At 36.3% G+C, this 24,918-nt stretch overlaps 1 protein-coding gene across 2 annotated transcripts in view; it reads left to right on the top strand.

The window, feature by feature from the left end:
- LOC106132928 (ecdysone-induced protein 74EF) overlaps positions 1-24,918 on the top strand; it is a 217,507-nt gene that overhangs the window by 184,130 nt on the left and 8,459 nt on the right. For both annotated transcript variants that reach the window (XM_013332500.2, XM_013332501.2), the window contains one exon: positions 8,047-8,244. In XM_013332500.2, coding sequence (XP_013187954.1) covers positions 8,047-8,244 — 198 coding nt within the window. The remainder of the gene's footprint in view (positions 1-8,046; positions 8,245-24,918) is intronic.

Genomic DNA, 24,918 nt, shown 5'->3' with positions numbered 1-24,918 from the left:
TAAGTATATCTGTCTGTACATATATCGGGACCATGTAATTTCCGGAATGATATCGTACCGTAAACGGAGACGTTTTACAACTAAATTGCATTTCATGTGATAGTTTCATGTTGTTTTCTTTTTTTTCTATATAGAATTATGCCCAAGAGTTCATTGTATTTTTTTCTCGCTACCAGAGTTGAAAAATGTGAATTGCATTCATATCTTCTTATACAAAATGAAAAGCTAATTGTTAGAATCATTATTTTTTTTTGTTAGTAGATAAAAAGATTTAACATAATGAATAAAAGCTTTGAAAAATTTAATATCTGTTAGGTACTTAAAAATACTCTCAGCAATTCCACATATTTATGTTTCTTTATTTATTTTATTTATTAAAGACCAACAGCTTACAATATTAATAACAAGTTAACAGTTATACAAAACGAAAAGCCAATTTACAGCCATTTCTACGTTACTTAGTTCGTTCTAATTTTGAATAGGTATTCTAATTTCTTGTTAAAAGTGTTCTTTCTTTTTAAATAGGTTTAACGCAGTATTTTTTTTCTGTCTTACAAAATATACATTGTTACTGGCCAGTGACAAAAAAGAAATATTGTCTATGTCAATCTACGGTTGTTTTCCCTTATTTCATTAATACTAAGGCCTCAAATTAGTTAATGCAGAGCTCCCAACTTTGCACAGGACTAACTCCGCCCTTGGGCCAAGTCATATGTACTTACAGTACATTGTACATTATGTTAATATATAGAAGATATATACATTACAGTTACATGACTTCTCATGAATATTTCAGTGCGTGAGATCTCCTCGGGCCACGTATGTTAGGCTTGTAGACTTTAAGGAAGACATTTCTGGGAAAAGATCTAAGGAACCAATACCTACATTTTATGTATGTTTGATTTCGTTCATCTTGTCATGTAACTGTCGGTCAGTTTGTGAAATACAGTATTTTAAACCCCAAATATCTGTTACAACAGGGGCCAAAAAGAGAGATCATATTTAAGCATTATAATTCTCAATAAAATTAAAACATTACAAAATTAATACATGTTTTCATAACTCTATCAACTATTATAGTTTCTGCTTTATTCAGACCCTCTTCACGACCAAAATCTTACACCAACTCCCGACCCAAAAACATAACAACAAGACTATAGAAATCAAAAGTGTCAAACACAAGGTGGCGTCATAACAAACTTATTATAGAGGCGGCGTGGCGACATGAAAAATTCATAGACAAAGAGGAAGTGGGATCGATACAGTCAGCTGATCCGCCCGCCCAATGTCACGACCGCGCCGGCTCCCACAGCACGCACACACTCACAGCACACACCCCTACGCACACAGACTAACAATGTAATACCGTACGCATTTATATTGTCTATGGGTGCGTAGACATGTGGTTCTTCGGAAAAGGAACACTGTTTAAATTAACACGGTTTATTTCCAAGTTCGAATTTGAAATATTTCGGGCGTTCTGATTAGAGCTTCTTTTTTTAAAAAAGAAATTAGTTATGCTTGTGCACACACTTTCTTTATTCAAATTTCGAAAAAAAAATTGTTATTATTTTATGCTTGTGTCTTTTAGTTGACAAAAAAACTAGATTAGAACTAATATTTTAATGAATTCTTGAAATCTGATGGGGTGCTTCTTATAAATAATATTAAATTCGGTACCCAAGAAACATTGGTAACGTAAATAGATATTATTAGTCTTTACCTTTGTACCTACAGGTTGGCCGTAGGCCGACTCCCGTTCTTAATTAGTGTGCCTTGGAATTAGTTAACCTTTGAGACTAATCGAATTATTATAAATATGGACGTTTCTCAATCTTAAACTTAAATTTGTATCAAGAATTGGACTCCCCAATCAACATCACCATTCAGCCATATATTTATTTGTATATTGTAACAAACAATAGAATAATGTAGTTTCTGTCTGCCCTACCGGGAAAAATAAATGTTTTGTATGTATTTTCTAAGAAATATCAATCAATTAATATTTTATAACCATAACACACTTTTGGTGCCGTGTGGTTCCCGGTAGAAAAAAAGAATAGGACCACTTCATCTCTTTCCCATGGATATCTTAAAGGCGACTAAAGGGAAAGGCTTATAAAATTTGGACTCTTCTTTTAGGCGATGGGCTAGCAACCTGTCACTATTTGAATCTCAATTCTATCATCAAGCTGAACGTGGCCTATCAGTCTTTCAAGACTGCTGGCTTTGTCTACCCTGCAAAGGGTTATAGACGTGATTAAACGAATGAATGAACACCCTGCACTCTTACGTCATCTCATTTCTATATATTATATAAACCTTAATCGACAAATATTATACATCTGGTCACCCCAACTTTCAGTAACCCTTTTTTGACACATTTGCGCAGATGTGACCATATTGACCGAAAATGTGCAATTTCACCTATTCACACAATTCTCTCGACGCGGGCGGATTGTGTCTAATGTTTATTGAAAGGGGTCATAAAAACAATTTAATAATAATAACATTTCGCAATACACAGGGCGCAAAATAGTTAATTTTTCACAAATATTTTGCTGAGTTTGAAATATCTCTAATCTCTGTCTCTCATTGTAGGTAGGTTGCATTCTCAGCTCTCTTCAAAACATAATAAATTGATAAATGCCTTGTGTTCTCTATTGCATATTTTTTTAATAAGTACCTGGTACATATTAAGAAGTTAACAAATAAAATAATAACATTCTTATCTATACTAATGTTACAAAGCTGAAGAGTTTGTTTGTTTGTTTGAACGCTCTAATCTCAGGAACTACTGGTTCGAATTGAAAAATTCTTTTTTTGTTGAAAACACCATTTATCGTTGAACGCTTTAAGCTATATATCATCGCGCTGCAACTATTAGGAGCGATCAAATAATGGAGAATGTGAAGAAAATCGAGGAAAATTATTCATCCTTGAGGGCTTCAATGATGCCCAAAATAGCTATTCCACGCGGACGAAGTCGCGGGCACAGCTATGTAGTTCACAATATGTAATAACTATTGTCACTACACACACATTCAAGTTGAACATGTTGCGACGTGTCTTTTTTTTGTTAAAAAAATTAATTACGTAACGAATTTGCAACAAATGCCAGAAAAAAAATTCTAAGTCTTTATTTCCTCGCGACCGGGCGTGGTAACCCAGTTAAACAGTTATAATTAGCCGTGTATTAAAAAAAAAAGACGCTGCGAAAAAGCTGAAGCATTTGATAAACTTCTCGAAAGTTCAAACGGGAAAGCTCTAGAACTTAATATTCAATGGATTTATTGCGAAATAGATTGATGATTACATTAGGAACGTATCTTGATGAAATTAAAGACGTCCTGGCAAAGGGTCAGGTCAAGAGTACCCGAAACCGCCGAACTTGCATGAAGAGAGTTATAGCGAAGGAAGTATGCAGAGATCGTGGCAAGTGGAAAGATATACCTAGTCTCTGCCTATCCCTCCGGGAAATAGGCGTTGAAAAGACTACTAAACTTTAATTTATTAATTATATTGATAAAAATGTCACCCTTTATTAATTTTTGTAATAAATCGAAGATTCAAAACTACTTTCAGTACCCGTGATATAATTTAAAGTGGTCGATATATTTATTCACCGAATAAAATCAAAAGTGCATTGTGCAAAATATGGACATCATGCGTCGGCGTCACAAAGCTTAACCCTGCCCCTGGAGCAGGTCGGTACAATACCGTCCTAAGCAAACAACGCACCTAGCGCAGATGCTTGCGCACATTGCGTCCCAACATTTGCAACCGAAATCGGTTAGTTTTTACGCAAAAATGGGTTAAACCACCTTGCGCACCGGATCGCTGCGTCATCTAACACAATAACCTAATCTTTACCTTCCATCCCGCTCGCCGCAATAGCTCCGTCCCTTTCGTCTTTCAAATCCGCCGCCGCCGGTCTTCCGTTCCTATTGACACTTTGAAATTGGAACGACACGCGTGGGTGCGCGGACGCAACCTATTGTCCAAAATTCTATTGTGAGGTTCGCAATCGACGTGGTGGGAATTATTGCAACTCTAATATTTAACTACCCTCTCACATGAATTTTTCTATGCCACATCATAGGAATTACATAACCTTTACAAATCAAAATGTAACAATTATATTATAATTGTTATAATCGATGGTTCCATACATAACAGGGTTGAATTTAAATATGTTTTTGAATTGATGATCAAATCCCGATGCTCTGACTGTCATGGTCCATTGGACACCCCTTCTAAGATAAACCACGCAGTATATAATGTGATCATATGCCTAATACCGGCCAACGGCGACTAAAACTCACATAATGTAGTTCTAAGAGGAATTACCATCTTAAAGGAAGTGCACAATGGCGCGAACTGAGGGTTGGATGAAACGCGCTGTGAGATCGCGTTTCTTTTTCGTGTGAAGGGTTATGCGACACCATTTGATGGGACTAATCTGTCTTTCTTTATTTAAAAAGTCAGAATTTTCATTTAACGTTGAATAGGTTATTTTATTTTTATCTTTTTATTTTTAACTAGCTGTGCCCGCGACTTCGTCGGCGTGGAAAAGTTATTTTGGGCATCATTGAAGCCCTCAAGGATGAATACCATTCCTCGTTTTTTTTTTCACATTTTCCATTATTTCATCGCACTTAATAGTTGCAGCGTGATGTTATATGTATAGCCCAAAGCCTTCCTCCTGTATTCAACACAAAAATAATTTTTCAATTCGAACCAGTAGTTCCTGAGATTAGCTCGTTCAAACAAACAAACGCTTTATAATATTAGTATAGAAGTAAAGATGTCTGTCTCTGATCCTCTGCTGGGCTCGGGCTTAGAAATATAACATTTTAGCTTTACAAAATTAGCAGCTTTCCTTTGTCTTATTTAAAACCACAAAAAGTAATTATTATTAAAATAATTAATAAAGAATGAATATTCTAATACGGTATTATTTGATGGAAGAAAAGGATAAAGTAAATAGTTTTTCAATTCATCATCACGTATATAGGTATACGAGTATAACTACCCGGCAAACGTTGTTTTGCCATATAAGTATTTTTTAAGTAATTTCTAGTTTAAAAAATGTTAAGGATGGACAACCCTTATCACTAAAGGGTATGAAAAATAGATGTTGTCAGATTCTCAGACTTACTCAATACGCTCACGAAATTTTAAGAGAATCAGTCAAGCCGTTCCGGAGGAGTACGGGAACGAACATTGTGACACGACAATTTTATATATAACAATAAACAATTACAAATATATACTGTAAATCATCAATTTTACGCGCCATTATTATGTAAACCGAATCATTCACGAATAATATACACGTGGAACTCGATAATTATAACTAAGATAACTCACATCCACATAACGTATCGCATTTTGTCGTGGTGACCATTCATATGCAAAAAAAAATCGCGAATCTAACTGTTCGGCGCGGATTATGGTCTAACGCCGGCCATACAATGAGTCTTGGACATTGGGCAGTCCATAAAGATGGTCTGATATAGGAAGGGTCGCTTTTTTCAAAACCTTTTGTTCTTTATTGTGATATTTTACTAATGGAACCGCATTCCTCGCTGACCAGTAGACCGGTAGCCCTTCGTGTCACAAAACCCGTAGCTATTATTTATACTTAATTTATTATTATTTTGATACGTGAGATGAAAGGGTTGCTACTATAGGGTAGATTCCGTGTTGGTGACGGTAACTCGCTTGAAATTTGAACGCTTGGTGACAACCCGGTATTAAGTTTTGTTTAAATTCGCCTTCGGAATATTAATATGCAAAAGAATCTGTCACTTGCATGCTTGAACATTTTAATGGTCGTAATATAATACCTAGGTAATGAGAAATTTATTTGTAATTTGAATGCTATTTACAAATAATAAAAATTAATAACATGACATCATATGCTTTGATCAGAAATAGGTATGTGAAACAAAACGCATTTAACAGATTAACAAAAAAGGTACTTCTTTGCAAAACTACAAACAATAAACGGTACGAGCCCGCGAATGTTTTGAAAAAGCAGATTATAGATCGATTTAACGTATAACACTAGTTTCCATTCATCTATTCTCAGCTATACAGCGCCGGCGTCCGCCGATTTCCCGGTTCCCAAGCATTGTCGGCCGGTGAAGGGTTAACAATCGACACAAAAGGGTGTGGACAGCGCATTATAACGCACCGGTCAAATGGTCACTTTAATACCAGTCATAGCTCAATGGACAAGGAAATGTTTATGAATAACTGCTTTCTTTCTTCTCTCCTAGTTGCATGACCACTGATATTATTTAAATACTGCCGGCCGTTATTCGTCAAAGTTTTTTATTACAATACCATGAGAAAGTTCGGGTTTGAGATTTGGAAGGGCAAAGGAATTTGTTGTAATTCGGTCTAATTTTTAAATCAACATTATAAAAGTTTCGTTTCTTTTTTGTCGACGTCTCAAAGCGCATCTCTAATTCGCCTTACTTGGCCGAAACACTTTGAAATTTGCATAATTATAAATTAAGGTGGCACGGAGTTTTTGCATCACAATTGCGTGCATGTTCCCATATGAAAACAGGTTGATGCATCTTAAATTCGCTGTTTTCTAACGGTTGGTGCATTGTCCGAACTGACCATTAAAAAAAAGGATTAATGTGCATCTTGCAGGGTGCATGCGAATCAAAATGGCCGTTAGATGATAAAAGAATTGTGGAATTTCTTGCATATATTTTAGTTAATTACATTCATGGAAACCCTTTCTTTCAAAGACAAGTAGCAGACGTTGGCAATTTTTGTCAAAGCATGTAAGAAAGTGTTTTAATTTATTATAGGTACACTATCGTTTTAGGTTTTGTCTGTTATGGTAGATGTAAGAAATTAAATAAATAAATATTATCGAAGTTAAACACATTTTAGACACATTTAGCTTTGTTATACCCTGACTAAATTCAGACGTGATATGTCTACCAGTAAAGGTTTTTGCATTACATTACCAGTATAATTTATACAATGATTTATACAAGGCTCATAAATTTGTGATTCTTATGACAGGCGATGGGCTAGTAACCTGTCATTATTTGAATCGCATTCCATCATAAAGCCAAACAGATTTTGAAGCCAAGTTCTGTCTATCCGTAAGGGATGAGACGTGATTATATGTATGTAAACTTTACGTATGGATACTTTATATGTGGAACTAAAGTCTCAATGTGAAAGTTACGTGAATCAGGAATATTGATTAGTTGGTACTTGGTACAATTTACTAATGGACCTATACCGGTCTGACCTAGAATTCTAAACTAAATACAAATACCTATCTGTAATTTTTTACTAGACATTTGAAATTGAATTACAGTTTTTATGAATTCATTTTTATTTTTGCCTTATCAATCATAGATACATACTTACATTTTGTAATAGAAAATAAAAAAAAAACACGAAAGAAGTCTATGGTTTGTAAAATATACATATCTAGTATTTACCTTACTTAATTAAACGGAAGCTTACTTATTCATTTTGGTGCTCTTCCACGCCAAAAAATATTTAATTAATTAAATGAAATTAGATATTTTCTTTATGAAAATTTTAATGTAAGTACGTGGATGAAGGCCCGTGGTCATACAGAAACTGATTTTTGTATGTATGCATGTTTGTGTATGTGTTATAATATTATTTCAGTAGATTTGACATACATACATATGGTCACGTCTATATCCCTTGGGGGCTAGACAGAGCCAACAGTCTGATCGGCCACGTTCAGCTATTTGGCTAAATGAAAGAATTGAGATTCAAATAGTGACAGGTTGCTAGCCCATCGCCTAAAAAAGAATCCCAAGTTTGTAAGCCTATCCCTTAGTCGCCTTTTACGACATCCATGGGAAAGAGATGGAGTGGTCCTATTCTTTTTTTGTATTGATTCAGTAGATTTGAAGATATTTATAATGAAAATTCACAAGATATCACCGTAGTACATAATTTTCTAATTAGTTAGCGTTTAAAAAAAATCCGTTATAAAAATTAACGAATAATATTTGTCTCCAGGCTCCTTGCCGCCCTCGCCCGCCGACAGCGGAGTCTCCGACGTGGAGTCTTCATCATCAGGGGCCGGATCAGCGGAGGAGCTGAAGGCGCGGCTGCAGCCCCCTCCCGCGCCCTTCCACACCCCCTTCTTACCGTTCTACCAGCACCACCAGATCGCCACCACCTTGCAGCACCACGCCGCGCATCCAAGACCACCAGGTCAGTTATTTTAATAATTAAATATATATAAATATATACGGGACAAATTACACAGATTGAGTTAGCCTCGAAGTAAGTTCGAAACTTGTGTTACGAGATACTAACTCAACGATACTATATTTTATAATATAATACTTATATAGATAAACATCCAAGACCCAGGACAATCAGAATTTCTTTATTATTTTTTAGCGTTTGGGGCTTAATTATGATACAGGATTTTACACGTACCGACTGAGTTTCGCAAGCTTTGCAGGGAAGCATAAATAATTCTGGATCATAATTTTTATGACATTATACATCTATATAGGTCTAGAGATTTGATTCCACGGATTCAAATAATTTATATATGTTTTAAGTTTGTTTGTCTCTTAAGGCAAAGACCACATCTTACCACTTACCACGATCTCTGCACACCGGCTGATAAATAGTACATTTATAATTTTTTCATGAAAACTCTATGGTTTAAGGGTACTCTTTACCTTCCCGTCTTTCACTTGAATGCCCCCAATTTCTTCTGGTATATGTTTCAATAGTGTCATATATAATACGAATTATAAACTGAGGATTTAAAGTTCATTTTTCTTTTTAACCACTTGAATTGATGAACGAAGAAGCGGGAGTTCTGTAATGATTGTTTCTAATGTATACCCGAAAAAGGCGTATGTATAATTGTTTGTATTTCTAAAAATTTTATTATTTTTAACGTACGTATGTAATTCAACCTGTGAATATAAAATTTTTTTTTTCACAGATTCCATAACATATTTAGTATATTTGCTTCCTTTAAAGATGTAAGAAAGTGAGTCGCAATAAACCCAGATAATTTAAATGATGGTTAATTTTTTTTTTGTGAAAAGTGGGTCATGCATGTCATCCCGTGACATCTGTCAATTTGGTATATTTTTATAGTCTGTTTCCGTCGCTCTCATTTTAAATTTAAATATAGCTACTATCCATAATCTTCATCTCACTCGTATACTATCATTACTATGAAAAGACATTTCAATATCTCCGTATGTAACGTAAGATCAATATTGTAATATGGCAAAAATACAATGATTGTTTTGTTACAGGCTAAAATAAAATGTCTAGATTGTCTTAGAACTGTCGTGTTCTGGAATAACAGCAAAAGTATAGATTATATTATTTTTGATGATGGAAACATTCCTTGTAGGTATCATTACAATGTCAAAAGTGTAATATGTAAGTCTCAAGTTATGGGTAAAATAATTAGTAGCGTTCTTACGTAATGCAAAAGATATCTGTGCACATAAAGAAAAAAGAAAAACATATCTTTTTGAATTAGACGGAACAAAACGCGCCAAACGTCAAAGCAAAATTAAAAAGAAACTAGCGAATATCTAACAAAATTAAAAATAGAATAATAAGTACCTACCGCGTTTGACAGATTATTGGAGGTAAACGGGAGGGGAGAGGTGACCCGACGGTGAACGGCCCTCCCGGAAGGTGACCCGACGGGAATTCGGGAAGACCATAGATTAACACTATGGACGCGACAATACTAGATAAATATAGCATTCACTGTGCGCAAAAATGTAAAGGGCGAGAGGTTATCTTTAAATATCCGTATTGTTGAGTGTGTAGTAAGATTTATGGAATAAAGAAGATATGATGGAATTTTTAAGAGACGATGCCTTTGCTTGAATACTTTTTATTACGTACACGTGATTGTTTTCACTCTCTTTTCTTATTTTAAAAATGTTCATATTTACAAACACGTCAGGTATAATTGTCTCAAAATACTCATTTACAACATACAAATTATAATAAAAATCACATATGTGACAAGTTTACAATACTTTTTTTTAATTAATCGTTTTGTTTTCATACCCGGAGCTAAGCGGCCGCGTGTTTTTTGAGTTTTTTCGAATTCCCAACAAACATATGGCAATTTATTTTGTCTGTATCAGAATAATTTGTGCATTTAATCGCGTATTATACGAAAGAAGGCCAATTGGCAGTCAGCCAGTGCAACTCCGGAAGCCTGATAACGTAGTGTTTATTTATAACTGTAAGTGATGTGTGTATGTTTGGTTGTCAGTCGCGCTTGAACCTAGTTGGCTAGGCCACATGAACTTGTTGTCAGTTTTAGTTTCATAAGTGTGAATTTACACATTCATATTTTGGGGACTTTTGACTGACTGACTCTTGAATTTATGTTAATAATACATATTAACTCAATGAATATATAGTAAAGTAAGCGAGAAATCAACTGGTTGGTAATTCGGTGCTCGAATCATTCCCAAATAAGTCCTTTTCATAAGTAAGTAGTCAAAATTAAAAAACTTCTACATACTAACGACATATATACGACTAAAGCTGTTAATACTGTAACAAAATACACGGAAAGTACCTACTATTATTCATGTGTTGTTACAGAGAACATGACTAAATAACATTAGTAAACGTTAATTCACTTGTATACATACCTAACTGAGCCCTCGGGATAACCTAAACAAATATACTCATATTATCTACCACATGGCCAGGATATTTAGTCGGCCGTCGATGTTTATAGATAAGCCCTGTCGAGGAAATGATACGAAAAATAAGTAGATAGTACAATAGAAGATGTGGTCTCTGCTTACCCCTCCGGGAAAGAGGCGGGATTTTTTTGTGTATATGTATGTAGGTAGTACAAAATATGTAGGTTTTTAATTCCAGTTTACGTTTAGTAATTAGTCTAAATAGAGAGAGAGTTACGAAACTGCGGTGTAAGAGTAATATTGTTTACAAAATTGACTAAATACCTCGCCATGAACATCGTTGTTGCGACAAAATAAAAGAATTTAATAAAAAAAAGGCTTCAGTTTCTAATGATTGTGTACTCTAGTTCTAACTCGAAAAAATCGCAATCTTCAACTCATGGAATCGTTTTATAGACTCACTTCAAGCAGCGCGGTTATTCATGACATCACGTTTGTTATAAGAGATGCCTTTTCCCTCCAACAGAGAGACATCAAAAAGAAAGGTACGACATATGCCTTGTTAATCGCGAATAATCCAGCAGGCCCATCTACAAACACCAACATCTTAACAAAAAATAAAAGTGTTATCGCTACAAACGTGTATCGGACAAAAACAAAACTGTAGGAACCAGTCGGTCGCCCGCACCGGCCATTTATCGTAGTCAGCTATTTGACATTGTGAAGGTCAGTGCTCCTAATGTAAAGATGCAAAAACGCGGACGTCCCGAATTAAGTACTATTACAAGGGAATAGAGTACCTATGTATGTGAACCTGCTCGCGGATGCTCGCCGCGTCGCGTCGCCGCGATTCCCGACGCATGCGAAATGTCCACTTTCGATTCCTGTGCATTTTAATAACGGCCTTTTGTTTGTAGATAGATAGAAGATTCTATGAGTTTTTTTCGCCAAATAGACTCACTGTTCGGCGGGAAAAACTTAGAATTTGTAGACAGAATAAGGCACAGGGCAGACTTATCAGACAGCAAAATGCAGGTGTTGCCAACTTTCCGCTTTTGGCTGCCGATATTTTTTAATCTTCTAATATTTCAAAAGCATGAATTATTAATATTGCCTTTTTTTTCTTCTATAATATATTTCAATCGATATCAAGCGCTATTTTAGTTACAATTTAACAATATTTTACCAGGCATTTTGGCAAAGTGGCGAAGGCAAAACGGGTTGTACTAAAATTTGGCATAATTACAGATGTCATAATGTTGAAAGTGTTATAAATATCAGACTCTAGTTACTGTTACCTGACTTACTAGTTGTTCATGGTCTTAGTTAAAACCCTGGCTGCAAATGGGTCGAACGCATAGATAATATTTGACGCCAGATAATAGGTATAATGACTGTAGGTTACTTACGAAAAATTTTATTGTACTTCCCATCAGTCAGCAGTCGAAATAAATATAAATTTAATGTATAGAGAGAGGAAATTACGTGAATTCGCGTCAAGATATTTGCATTAATAAATAACGGTCCATTATCAACAATTTAGACATTGTTTTTGTTGGTAGTAATTAATGTTTGTGTTCAGATGTTTTAGATAGATTGAACCCAGATCTAGAACAGAGGTGAAGCGAGCAGGGACGCTGGTTACAGATACAATGCGAGATAAACAGACAGGCAATCCTTTTGGCCTTAAAATAGCACGTTCACTTACTTACGTACTTTTCCGAACTAACAGTTAGAACCATTTTGATATTGGAATCATTTGGTCTAGATAAAATTAGGAATCATAGTGCATTTGAGTGATATATGCGATGATTATGCATCAGTTGTTAATGAAATGAGCTTGAAACAAAACTTATCCAAAGAACTAGCCGTATTGACGATAAAGAGTAATTTTTTTTTTATGTATCTATGGTTTTACATTCCTAAATTATTAGGCGCTATAACTTTCCTGTACTTAAGTAAACATGAATCAAATTTCAATAAGTATAACGCCTTTTGATCAACTATCGTCAGTAGTACGTGTGTATGGATAAATAAGCCCAAAAAAGCATAATAATATAATTTTTCTTAAAGCAAAATAGAATGTTTGTCATTTAAATCTTAGTACCACCAGGGTGGCGCCACTATCTTTAGTAAATGTTTTATGCCTGTTTAATTAACATACTGTACATAAAATCACGCCTCTTTCCCATGCATGACATAGCATACTGTTTTTATTTACATTTGGATACAAAGAAGTGTACTATTGAAAATCATACATCTACGTCAATAGGACATCCGCTATTCGCTGTAGTCCAACCAGCACCAACAGCTGATCATTGCCGCAACAGCACACACGAAATTTCGGTGTTGCCATACATGTGTTGTGCAATTTCTACCGGCGCGGCGCCATTGTCAGCGCTTGCCACACGCGACCTTACCTCGCATTGGGCAGTCGAAATCTGTACGTGTGTGCTTCAGTATCGTGTTGCCGTAATCGTTGCGAACAGATAATGAAGATACATACATACATATATAAGATCACGCCTCTTTCCCGGAGGGGTAGGCAGAGACTACCTCTTTCCACTTGCCACGTTCTTTGTATGCTTCCTTCGCTTCCACATTCATAACTCTCTTCATGCAAGCTCGGCGGTATTATAATGAAGATTTAAAGGATAATTAGTAGAACCTTGCGAAATGAGGTAAATTCGTGCGTTGAAGTAGTTTAAGATATTTTTGTTTGGCAGCTCACGCACTGTCTTATCGTTTATCGTTTCTTCGCGGTTTTAAACAAAGGATTATATATTTCTTTTGATATTGGTAATTTTCTTATTCATCGACAGAAGGGAATAGATTTATTTTCAAAATTGGACACAAGGTATCACTTATTGACGTCACATCACTTAAATCTAATTATAACTACTGCCGCTTCCAAAGCGCATGTGTAGAAGAAGCGGCGGAACAAACTACACTGCAGCATTTTCACCGGACATCAATTTACAAATATAGATTTCTTAAATCTAAATCGTGGACGAATGCACATTGTCTACATTATAAAACATGAACAACCTACTGTTAACATCTGTCTAATATGTCTTTAAGTAGGCAGAATAAAAAAGTAATTGGAAAATCCTTTGGTACCATTTGATACTGGTATTAACCATGACAGAACGATAAGCGTTGAAAACCGCATGACTGCGCGAGTCGTGAGCAAAGTTCGTGCAAAAGCGCGGATGTATGTATGTACGCATCCGTTTTGACTTCTAAGACTGCCGCAGAAAATAAAGGAATGAAATACTAATTAGAATAACAAAATTCTTATAAGTCCATTGCTAAGAAAGAATTTAGATTTCCTTTCAAAAGCATCTGAATTTTGACTTCCGGCGTTATAAAAGCTCTTTTAAAATCATCTAGAAATGTGTTCAAATATGTCTCATATTGAGACTGAATCATCACAAAGGACTTATCTATCTGTTAAACGATATTCACCTTCAAGTAGAATTGAGGAAAACATCACGTCTAATTAGATTATTTCTAATAAGAATACAGTAGATCGGACATTACCTACCGCAACACAGACAGAAGCTGATTATCATTGCGCCCGTCACATGGCGCAAATAAACTCGAATGCGGATTCGAATCAGCCAAACACACGAATACAGTTGCATCACACAAATACTTTCGTTATTTTTGTGCGATAACACCGCGCAAACAGATACCGCCAATGTGACATTCGCATAAACGAAATGGAAATTAAAATTATCGCATCGCCTATTCTGCACTGCATCGCGGCGCGGCGTTGTGTGCGTATCGTGTACGTGTACTGTGTGTGATGTGTACGGAGCGGCGTGCGCGGGAGTGCGGATCGCGGGCGTGTGCGTGAGGTAAACGTCCCGTTCAAGGGCATTGCAGCGCTAGCGCTCATAACGTATTAATAGTGTGGCGACTATTTTCGCAGAGTGCTAGCGCCCGCATATTGACATTCGCGGATCACCAAAACGAACGCGTTTTGGCTTACATCACGATGCCCACACGAAACCTCTTCCTGTTTCTTCGCTTTTGATGTGCCTAGTCGAATTTAAAACGAGACCACATGATATTATCGAGCACGACTACCAGAAGCCTGACTCACACGGTCTAACTCTATCGCGTTAATATTGTTTACCCACTTTCGATACAGGCCGGCCGAATTACATGCTCTTAACAAATTGTTTGCGGCCAGTTAGTAAATTATTAATTTGTGTTAACTTTTTCCTGTCGAATAATGTCTTCTGAATACAGTTTGAAGTTACACTGGAGAAACCAAATGATACTATAGAATGTGTCATGTCAGGGTCGTGGTGTTTACAAGTTTATCAGTCATACAAACTACGAACATAAGGACGCAATCTTTTGTTTTAATTGCACCATGAACCGTGCCGCATAAGGAAGACATGACGCGCCATCTGTCGCACGAAAAGTGATTGCGCAATCAGCGACCTAGTTGCTCCGGCCGCCGCCGCTGCCAAACGAGCCTCTACAACTCCACAATAACATATTTTGGTGTCGCAACACCGTGGTCGCATCCGAGTTGAACGGCCCGCGACCTTGCGTTGCGCTGCGCACGCGATGAAAGCGAAAGGACTGCCATCGTCCGACACGTCCCGGATTAACAACACCATTCCCGCTCATCAGCAATGCTTACGTGACCTACGGCCCGTAGGCCCAGGATTTTCAGCAAAACCGCAGATTAATCAGCCACAGTGTCGTCGATGACTTGAATCATTGCGTCCTATCGCGGTGTCGGGCGACGCAGTCAGCGTGCGTCACCTTCGAGCGTTCCGTTTCACACGCGGCTTCCTGCGCGCGTCGCGTTTCGCAACACATCTCCGCTGAACCACTCGCCGCGGCGGTGGCGCAACCGCCGCCATCTTCCCGCTTCCGAAATACTCCAAGTAGTCCAACCAGTAACTGAACGTGCGGAAAATTATCACGACCCAATTCCACTTGGAATCTCAGCGCTCCACTTATCCGGAAACCCCGTGCGATCTTTTACGATAGGTATAAAAACAGGAGGGGAGACCAGCCGGCCTACATGCGCGCTCCACTGGTTTCCCGTTTTAAAATTATCTGCTCGTTCCCGCCGGAGCGGCAAAAGGCTCGCCCTTCACGGGCGCGCGCCCCTGTCCCTACACTCGAAATAGACTTCCACACGCCGTAATCGGGTCAATTATTGGCAGTTAGAAGAAGAGATTGCGAGTCGGCGACTCGCTATCCTTGTGTTTATGCGTCGGAGACCTAACCGGGTCAGTGTTAGGCCGCATAGCGCTGCATAAATAGCTGCGCTGCCCCCCCGCGCCGCATGCACTCGCCGTGGAAGTGGCCAATATCGTAGAATTGAGGGTTTCGCAACTGTTTACGCGCGCCCGGTGCCAAACCGACAGATTCCAGAGAATAGAGCCGTTGCTAAATCGTATCTTTTAATGTCGGCCGTGTCAGTTCTGTCGGCCGTGGGAATATGGGACGGTGCTCCTCGTGGGCGGACGTAAAGTTGCTCTCAAACGAGTCTAACTAACTAGCATCTAGCAGCGCAAGCGCAAGTTACATAATTTTACAGAATGAGAATCATACTAAGTAATTTATTATGATTGGTATTACTACGGATAAAAAGACTTAGACTATAAAGAACATAGTCACAAACAATTTGAGCCTGACAATACCGCAACTTGTATTAAAATTTTGATCGATAATTAGAAGAAAAAAGTCGTTCCGGCCTGATTGCCGAGTCAGGGTCAAATTAGGCAACGTGTTGTGATGGAAATCTGACGAGCCTTGACCGCCGCGGCCGCCCCTCAACCCGCGTTTTTACGACAAAGTGTTACATGCAAACAAATACACTGTAATGCCAATAGAATCAGTTACCACAACGAAATAACAGTAACAATTTGTCATGTAATCGGTTATTTTTTGTGCGCAAACGCAAGGGCCGCGGCCCGCGGCTTCTTGTGGCCTTGTGTTAGGTACGGTTAGCAGATTTCCTATAACTAGCCGAATGAGAAGGTCTTGCCCTCTTACAGACTGGTACAATGACACCATTATTGTCGATATTGACAATTCGCGTCAATGTTAATTAGGAATATAAGTTTCATTTACCTTGAAATCACATCTAACACGCAAATTAACAATATTTATTAACGAAAATGCAATGTATCGGGGGCGGATGTGGTAACCGGAAACGCGGAGATGAACGGAAGACGAAAATTGTACGCCATCACGCAAAACGACCGCAGCGCCAACGGACGCAATGCAACTTCTTAGTTCGTACGCAACGCACGCTACAGAGCCACTTCTAAAGTCGCGAGGTATTACGACTACGACTTTGGGATATGGCTTCGCGGTTATTTTTAACTGTAAATTGTGTATTTAAAGAGAATATATGTCGTAATTTTATAAATATCTGAACCCTACAAATTAAACAGCAATCGTTTTAAATAGGTAATGCAAAATTTGGTTGCCACATTTTCATCAATTATAACACAAAAAGGTCCCGTTCACAAAGGGAGACTTAACAATAGGTATTCATTACATGTCTCTTGTACTCAACTCGACTCATTCCCGGAAAGGAAGTCGGAACATAGGACAATAACAAATATTACGAAATTACCAATTTATATACAAGGGAAATACCGCAAAATAAATCCAATTAGTAATTCAGGAGCATTACATAAATGGCAGAAACTGAAAAGTGTTCGAATACCGGGTCCGTTACCCTTTGATTAAACCAATATGGCGGCCAAGGAAGTGTAGGAATTCGCGGGGACGCGTTGCGGGGGAGGCGCGGGCGACGGGAGGGGGTGACCTTCGCGCGTTGATGCAATGTCGTCGTGTCATTGACCACGAGCGCTGCGCCGCGCAAACAGTTGCAGCCACCCGCCCCTCCCCTCCGCGTCCCACCCCGTCTATCGCCCCCCGCCCCCCATCCCCCCTTTACCTACTGCATTATTACTGTTTCGTTTCGCGATACTAACTTGACGAAGGTTAGTGATGCGATCCGCTGAAAACTTATTTTTAAATATATTTTTTTATAAATAGATTTTACACGTGTCTTTTTGTGACGTTTTACGGCACTTTCCTAAGAAAGATATGATTTTGAGACTTGTTCTTTCTAATTTATTCATAACTGTGAAATGGCATTAAAATAAATCACACCTTACTAGTTATACCTACATACATACATTATATCTGCATATTGTAAAAAAAAAACTAAATAAGTAGTTGTCATTATGTAAAGTTTAAAAACAAAATTCTTAACACTTTTAAAACATACAAAATAACGCAATAAACAATGAGTGGAATACAAAAAGAGTCCCTACATAAGACCTTGCATAATATCCACCGTGAGTGTCAACTTGGCTGTGATCCACGTGACTCCGAAACCTTTTCAACGACACGAATTTCGGAAAACGACAACGTAATTTATTTTTTTAGGGATCTAATACATTGTTTAATTATGAAAATCAGGTTATTCTTACGACGATGATTTTAACACAACCAAATAATTCATTCAAAATATATTTTTTTTTAATTTGGGCACTGGAGTACATTAAAAAAGTTTCTTGAATAACCTTTTTTTAAATTAAAAAGTATAAGTCGGCAATGTTAAATAGTTTCCCATCTAATTGTGTGACGCATTTATTGAAGTTACTTTCAAAATCAGAATCAGTCTTCGTACAAATGTTAGGATTAACAGAATTATACTACAGTCGGTACCTATGTTCGTGCATAGGCCGCTTCCATTTATAGACGTGAAGGGCGCGCGATATCACACGGTCAATTATAAACGCCAGTTTAGAACAAAGAACTTGCATAACGTTACGATATTTTTTCTGTCTCGTTTGTTCATTCTCTGTTGATTTCAAAGCTCGGTGGCCATTAAATTAGGTACCTCATATATGCTGAAAAAAAATCATTTTAACATGTGTCTGAAAAAAAATTAATTTCCTGGCGTCTTTATACAAACTATACAATAATTTTCTCTTTTTCAGTATAAAATTTCAACGTGAACTTTTTTTTAAATTTATTAATTTATTTTTTATTCAGTAAATGAAATGGTATTAATGATATTTAAATATAATAGTATAAATTGTTTTATGGTATTAATACATACACCTAAGGATAATAATAAAAATAAACTGACTAAGATGGGCTAGCAACTTCACTATTTGAATTTCAATTCCATCTTTAAGCCATACAGCTGAACGTGGCCTTTCAGTCTTTATGTGACTGTTGGCTCTGTCTACCCCGTGAGAGATAAAGTCGAGATAATATGTACGATAACACCAGGAATATTTTTATAAATCGGCGAAATCGTCTTTCAAGTAAATAATAACTGCGGACTATGGTTAGTATATTTCCGTAAACCCAGACTGCCAAACCTATTGCCCTTGCCATGACTTTGTCGTTACAAAGGAATGAGAAAAACATGTTCTCGACCATACCTGTATAAGGTTTTCTATATCAAAAAGCACGCAATGTCATAACATATCGAATACATTGACACAGTGGTACAAAAAGAGTGTCATCGATAACTTTACAGGTCACAATAATAAGATGTAATTATAATTATAAGTACATTTGTATTGATTGCAACCGTTTACGTAAGTGGGGTCCACGAACTCGTCACCTTCAACGTCCCAAACCTGGCTGAGGTCGTACATCGATAGTCGATAGGCAAACAATGCCTGACTTTCATTATCGACATCGATGTGGAGACAAGTCGACACTGTCACACACTATCAATGGTCATAATGCACGAAACCAATTGGCAAAATTTTGACAGCATTTGAAAATGTACCAAGTTCTTTTTTCAAATTTAAATTTTAATAGAATTTGCTTACGTCTGATTTTTTGTTTAGAACTTGTCTTTGCTACTATATTTTTTTTCTTTATTCTGTTCAAAAGTTATTTTGCAAATATTACTTTGGATAAAGCCGTGATGTTGCCAGAAAATAGGAACATTACGTCTTTATTTCTTCGTCAAAATTCGCTTTGAATCAAAATTGTCGCTATCAAACAAAGAGATACACATTAAATTATAAAGTACCATTTTATTAATAGCGGACCACGGGTTCCAAAGCCCACATCTGAATTTAAGATAATGAAATCAAAATATCAACTTTATTGTTGTGTATTGAAGATAATTTTAGTCGTAAAATAAGTATTCTAATTTATATTCATTACGGTACATAATTAAAGTTATTTTCAGCACATGCATTTATCTATTTACACAATTGTATAAGTATTACTTATCTCTAAATTGTAATTGTAATAACTTAATTGATCTTAAAATATTTCCATAAACTTGTCACTAATAAATTAAAAGTCCACTTTTTAACACAATAGTGATTTTATTGTATTCCTTAAATGGTATCTTTTAAATATTAATAATGCAAATGCAAAAATACTTTTGTCCGTTACAACTAAAACGCTAAACCATTTACTATGAAACTTGGAAAATATTTCAAGACCAGAGGTCCAGCAAGCAAAGTCTCTAACCAAAGCTAGTTACAAAATCAATATTTTATTCAGACAATAGGCCTGCGCAGGCACTTTTTCACGACATTTTCCATTTCAACAAACTAAATGTAGTTATAGCTAATATATTAGTATTTGTCAAAAAGTTATAAACTACCCAAGCACTTAACCTCTTAAGGCTTCAAACACCCTTTCCCACAAAACCATGCATAATTGCCCAACATTGGTCTCCCTGACCTTCCCCAATCTGCAGGCATACACCGCTCTCAGATAGCTGCATCCTGTTTGCACAAAAATATTCGGTGCCCCGTGATAACCTTATCTCAGGCTATCGTCAAACAGGCTCACTTTTAGTTCGCAACTTATCTTAAACACTTACTTAAAAGTATTTTTAAGTAGGCACTAGATAACTAAAAGAAGCTTTATAATTCATTACGTCTATATCCTTTGCGGGATAGACAGAGCAGTCTTGAAAGACTGATAGGCCACGTTCAGCTGTGAGGCTGAATCAGATGAATTGAATTAGTCGGAAATAGTTTTTCGCATGATTCTATAATTACTAAGGCAACCATTTTATATTTTAAGTTAAATAAATTAGATAAATATACTTTAGGTTAAATGAGTAACTAACTATCAGGCTCAATATTTTAATTATATGTTTGTGAATATTAAAATTAGAATCCAAATTTAAATTTATTTCTTCATGGTAACATGAAATTTAAATATGGAAACATTTTACGTTAAATACAAACGTATGTACGCAAAATAAATATTTCACTTACACTACTTCGTAAATAAAATGGACCGATATTTTTTTATCCTCTTTTAAGAATAGTGATTGAACAATGCTTCTTGATTTTAATAGCGGGTGAGCATGAACATTCAAATATAAAATATGCTACATTAACATATATTATGGTTGATCTTGGCGAAAGCATCACATAACTTTTTCAGTTTTTTTTTTTCTATTTTCCAAACGCTTAGGTCAACGCAAATTCTCTTTACATGCCATAGGTACATACATCGTCATTGCAAAATGTTACTGTGGCCGCAGTTGATCAAACAGACGCTAGACTTGTTTGCGCACCCGGCGTTCCGAAACGTGTGCATAACCTTACTCACGACTGATAGCGAGACACTTGACCTAGAAGGCGCTTAGGAGACACAATTTTATTATTAAAAGAAAAAGGAAAACAGAAAGCAAAATATTTGTTACAAAAACAAAAAATTGATCCTATGATTTTCAAGATCGATAATTTCTTGAGTTTCAGTTAGTCTGAGAAATAATAATTTCTTTATCACAATAGCAAAATAACCTTGTCTATATATGATCTAATTGATCTATAAAAAATATAATAAATAACTTTTATAAAATTGACTCAGTTACCAAAGTCAGGAAAGGACCCATCTTTATTTGTAACATTACAACAAATCGTATTAATTAGTACATATTATAATGTAGATTTATGTACCTACCATTTTTTGTACCATACGCAGCAAGCAGACAACAGTCTTTGTTTTAAATTCAGTGCAGGCAGAGGACACGGAAAGGTGCCTCGGACAGCCGAATGAAAAAAAAAATGTCACAGCCATTAAAACTAAATTAACACTAGTTCTGTCCCATATAAACAACATTTTTGCGACGCAATTCTGCAATTATTTGGGGCAATGCTTTGCCAAAAATATGAGCCATAAAATATAAACTCATATAAAATGCTCTATGCGTTAATGTCACAGATTAAAAAAATATGCAATCGCTTTTAATTCGCCAAGGAAATAATTTCTAACATTAAGCCAAACAGCTGAAAGGGGCCAGTTGGTCTTTTCGAAACTGCTTGCTCTGTCTACCCCGCAAGGCATATAGACGTGATTATATGTATGTATGTAAATTAATTGTTTAGTTAAAGTACCGAATAAAAAAATTACAATCAGAATGATATCAGGAATTGCAGCGATTACGCAAGGAACCTCGGAGAGCCGGTCGACGCGAAATAAATACAAATAAATACACCGATGACATTACGCCTGTCCGGCCGCCCGGTGTAAATGATACAATAATGCAAATTCGAATGCAATTTGTTTACTCAAATTATACAACTTTATAAGAAGGTATCTGAAAATTTCTATAAAAAAGTTCTGGTTTTTTGTCAAAGAAAGATTTTTCTGCAAATTTCAGTCCACTAAGTACTCGTATTAGAAATATTTGAAGAGGAAAAAATAATTCCTTTTAACATTCCAGAAACAGAAATTTCCTACTGCAAAGAGGAATGATTGTAAAACTAAAAAAAAGAAAGTTCTTTGAAAATTATTTGCTGTCTCGATGTAATACGATTCTCTCGATCGCCGGTCTAATTTTTTTTTTGTTTTGCACTAATAATTTGAAATTTCGAAAGAGACTTTCGCGCGTAATTGCGTCTGTCAGACTGTCAAATGTCAATAGATGAATGAATCTGAGGTATGATACTCCATGCGGCTTGGCGCCCTGGTGGCGTAAGAATCCTGGATCTTTGCCAAAAATTTTTGTCTGGAATTTTGATAAACAGAGCCTGATTCGCAATGGATTATTTCTTGTCTTTTCGATCTAAAACAACCTACCTAAAATGGGTAAATTATAGGATTAATTGTCAACATTCTAGAACTCTCTTTTACTTTTAAAGATTTTGTTCGTACATTTCACCTTCCCATTTCTTTTCATTTTGGTTTCCCTTGAAGGAAATCTTTGAAGATAAAAAAGATTAGACTTATACTTTACGATCGTTGGTAAATAACCTAGCCCTATAATGGTATTTCTAGGAAACCGTTGGATTGGAACTAGGTAACTATCTAAGTAAAAACTACCAATATAGTTTAAAACAAAACTTAAAATCCAAATTGAATAAAAAAGCGAATTGTTTCATTTGCATGCCCAAAATGGCGAGCATAGCGTGCGGTAGTTATAAAACAAGGTACCTATCTACAATTGTGATATCAAATATGTTTTTGTTAAGATTAATCGTTATTTATAACCCGGAATGCCGTGTGTAAACGGAATCTATTTGAGGCGCGAGTGTCACGATATCCGCCCCCGCGTGACCCCATTACTAGTGCTGCCCTCTGGCGTCGGCTGTTTTATGGATAGGTATATTGGTGTAACGTGCAGCGATGCAAGGTCATCGCTGACCTAACTCAATGCATTGCTGGTTGGCGCTGAAATGTCTGGTGAAACTGTTCGAGGCTACAATTGTGGCGTGTTTCATAATTTCGCGACAATAGTAATATCAATAGATTTTTTCAACATATTCTACAAGTTCTGGGTGTAGATTGATGACTCAATGGCCGTTTAGGAAAATCTAAAAACAGTACCTATAAGAAAATGTGACAATAATGAGGATATATGTAAGACTACCCATCAGTTTTCTTAATGTATTTCTGTAAGTCTAAATAAGTCAATTAATCAATGTAAGAAAACATTATTAAAATGTGAAACATGAATTAAAAGTAATATAGTTTATACAAAGTTTTATCAGTGATATTTTTTTGGCAAGTTATGCAACCGCCATCTTATTTTGAACGTTCCGTTTATCTTAAATGTCACCTTGATAAGAATGCATAAAAAATCTTATCGCACCACCTCAACTTATGCCCCCGAAATCTTTGGATCACGTGGCTTTTATCCCAAAGTATTTTGATTTATATTTCCTTATCCGTAAGCACTATTGTATCACTCTTTTAGTTTCTTAATACATCGTTTAAAATATTAATATGCAATTTGCCCATTACAAGTAAAGTTACAACTTGGAGCTTTTTAACTTGATTTGCGAGATCTCATCAAATTTCAAATTGATATGAAAAAATAAATAGTTGAATTAAGAACCTCCTCCTTTTTTAATAATTGGTATTTCGCGGGGCATATCGCCAAAGAATTCTGTGCTTCCTTTTTTAAAAAGCCTTTGAAACCCAAGATGGCGCCAGCATGCAAAATTTCTTTAATAGACGGACGGGATGGGAGTAGCCAAGCGAGCAACAGAGGGATGCGCGGTTGCAAGGTCAGCCGGCGGCGTCATTTCCTGGTCATTGCCTCGCCCGCGCCCCGTCGCCGGCGCATACTGCAGTCGCAATCATAGATACACGCACATCGCTTTCCGGTTGCACAGGAAAACGTACATAGAAAATGTAGACTTGGCTCCATGCCTTGTTGTTCTTTGCCTTTTTTTCTGGTATTACCGATCGTTCTAGAAATATAGAGGTTATAATTCTTTCAATTTGTTTTCGCTTGATGCAAAGTTTTTTGGATTTTTTTTTTTTTTTGTACAAATAGAACACAGGTACTTACACTGTGGGTAATTTTTAAAACCACGGAGTAGGTATTTAATAGTAAACGTATAGTATTTTTTTATTTATTCCTATAAGTTTAAATCCAAATGGAATCTTCAATAATTAAATGATTAAACCTCCGACATACCAACAGATAATAAAGTCATCGTATTATCAGACGACTGAACTTTTAAGCACATTTATCCCGGATGCCTCTACTTGGATAAACAAAAGTTTATCCTCGGTCGTAAAATAAAAATGCTAATTACACAAGCCAAATTAACACAATCAAACATTGCGAATAATTTTATGATAACATTATCTCTTCCGCCTGTAGATAAAAAATTTGCTCGTACATAAAACAACATACGTTTGGTTGCTTTGAGGAAATGTTCCCCGTATCTTATCAAAATCGCTTAAAAATAGATATTTTTCGCAA

This window comes from Amyelois transitella, chromosome 4 (assembly GCF_032362555.1).
Source record: "Amyelois transitella isolate CPQ chromosome 4, ilAmyTran1.1, whole genome shotgun sequence".
Taxonomy (NCBI): domain Eukaryota; kingdom Metazoa; phylum Arthropoda; class Insecta; order Lepidoptera; family Pyralidae; genus Amyelois; species Amyelois transitella.
Note: the sequence above shows the minus strand (reverse complement) of the source record. Positions and strands in the feature narration are given on the sequence as shown.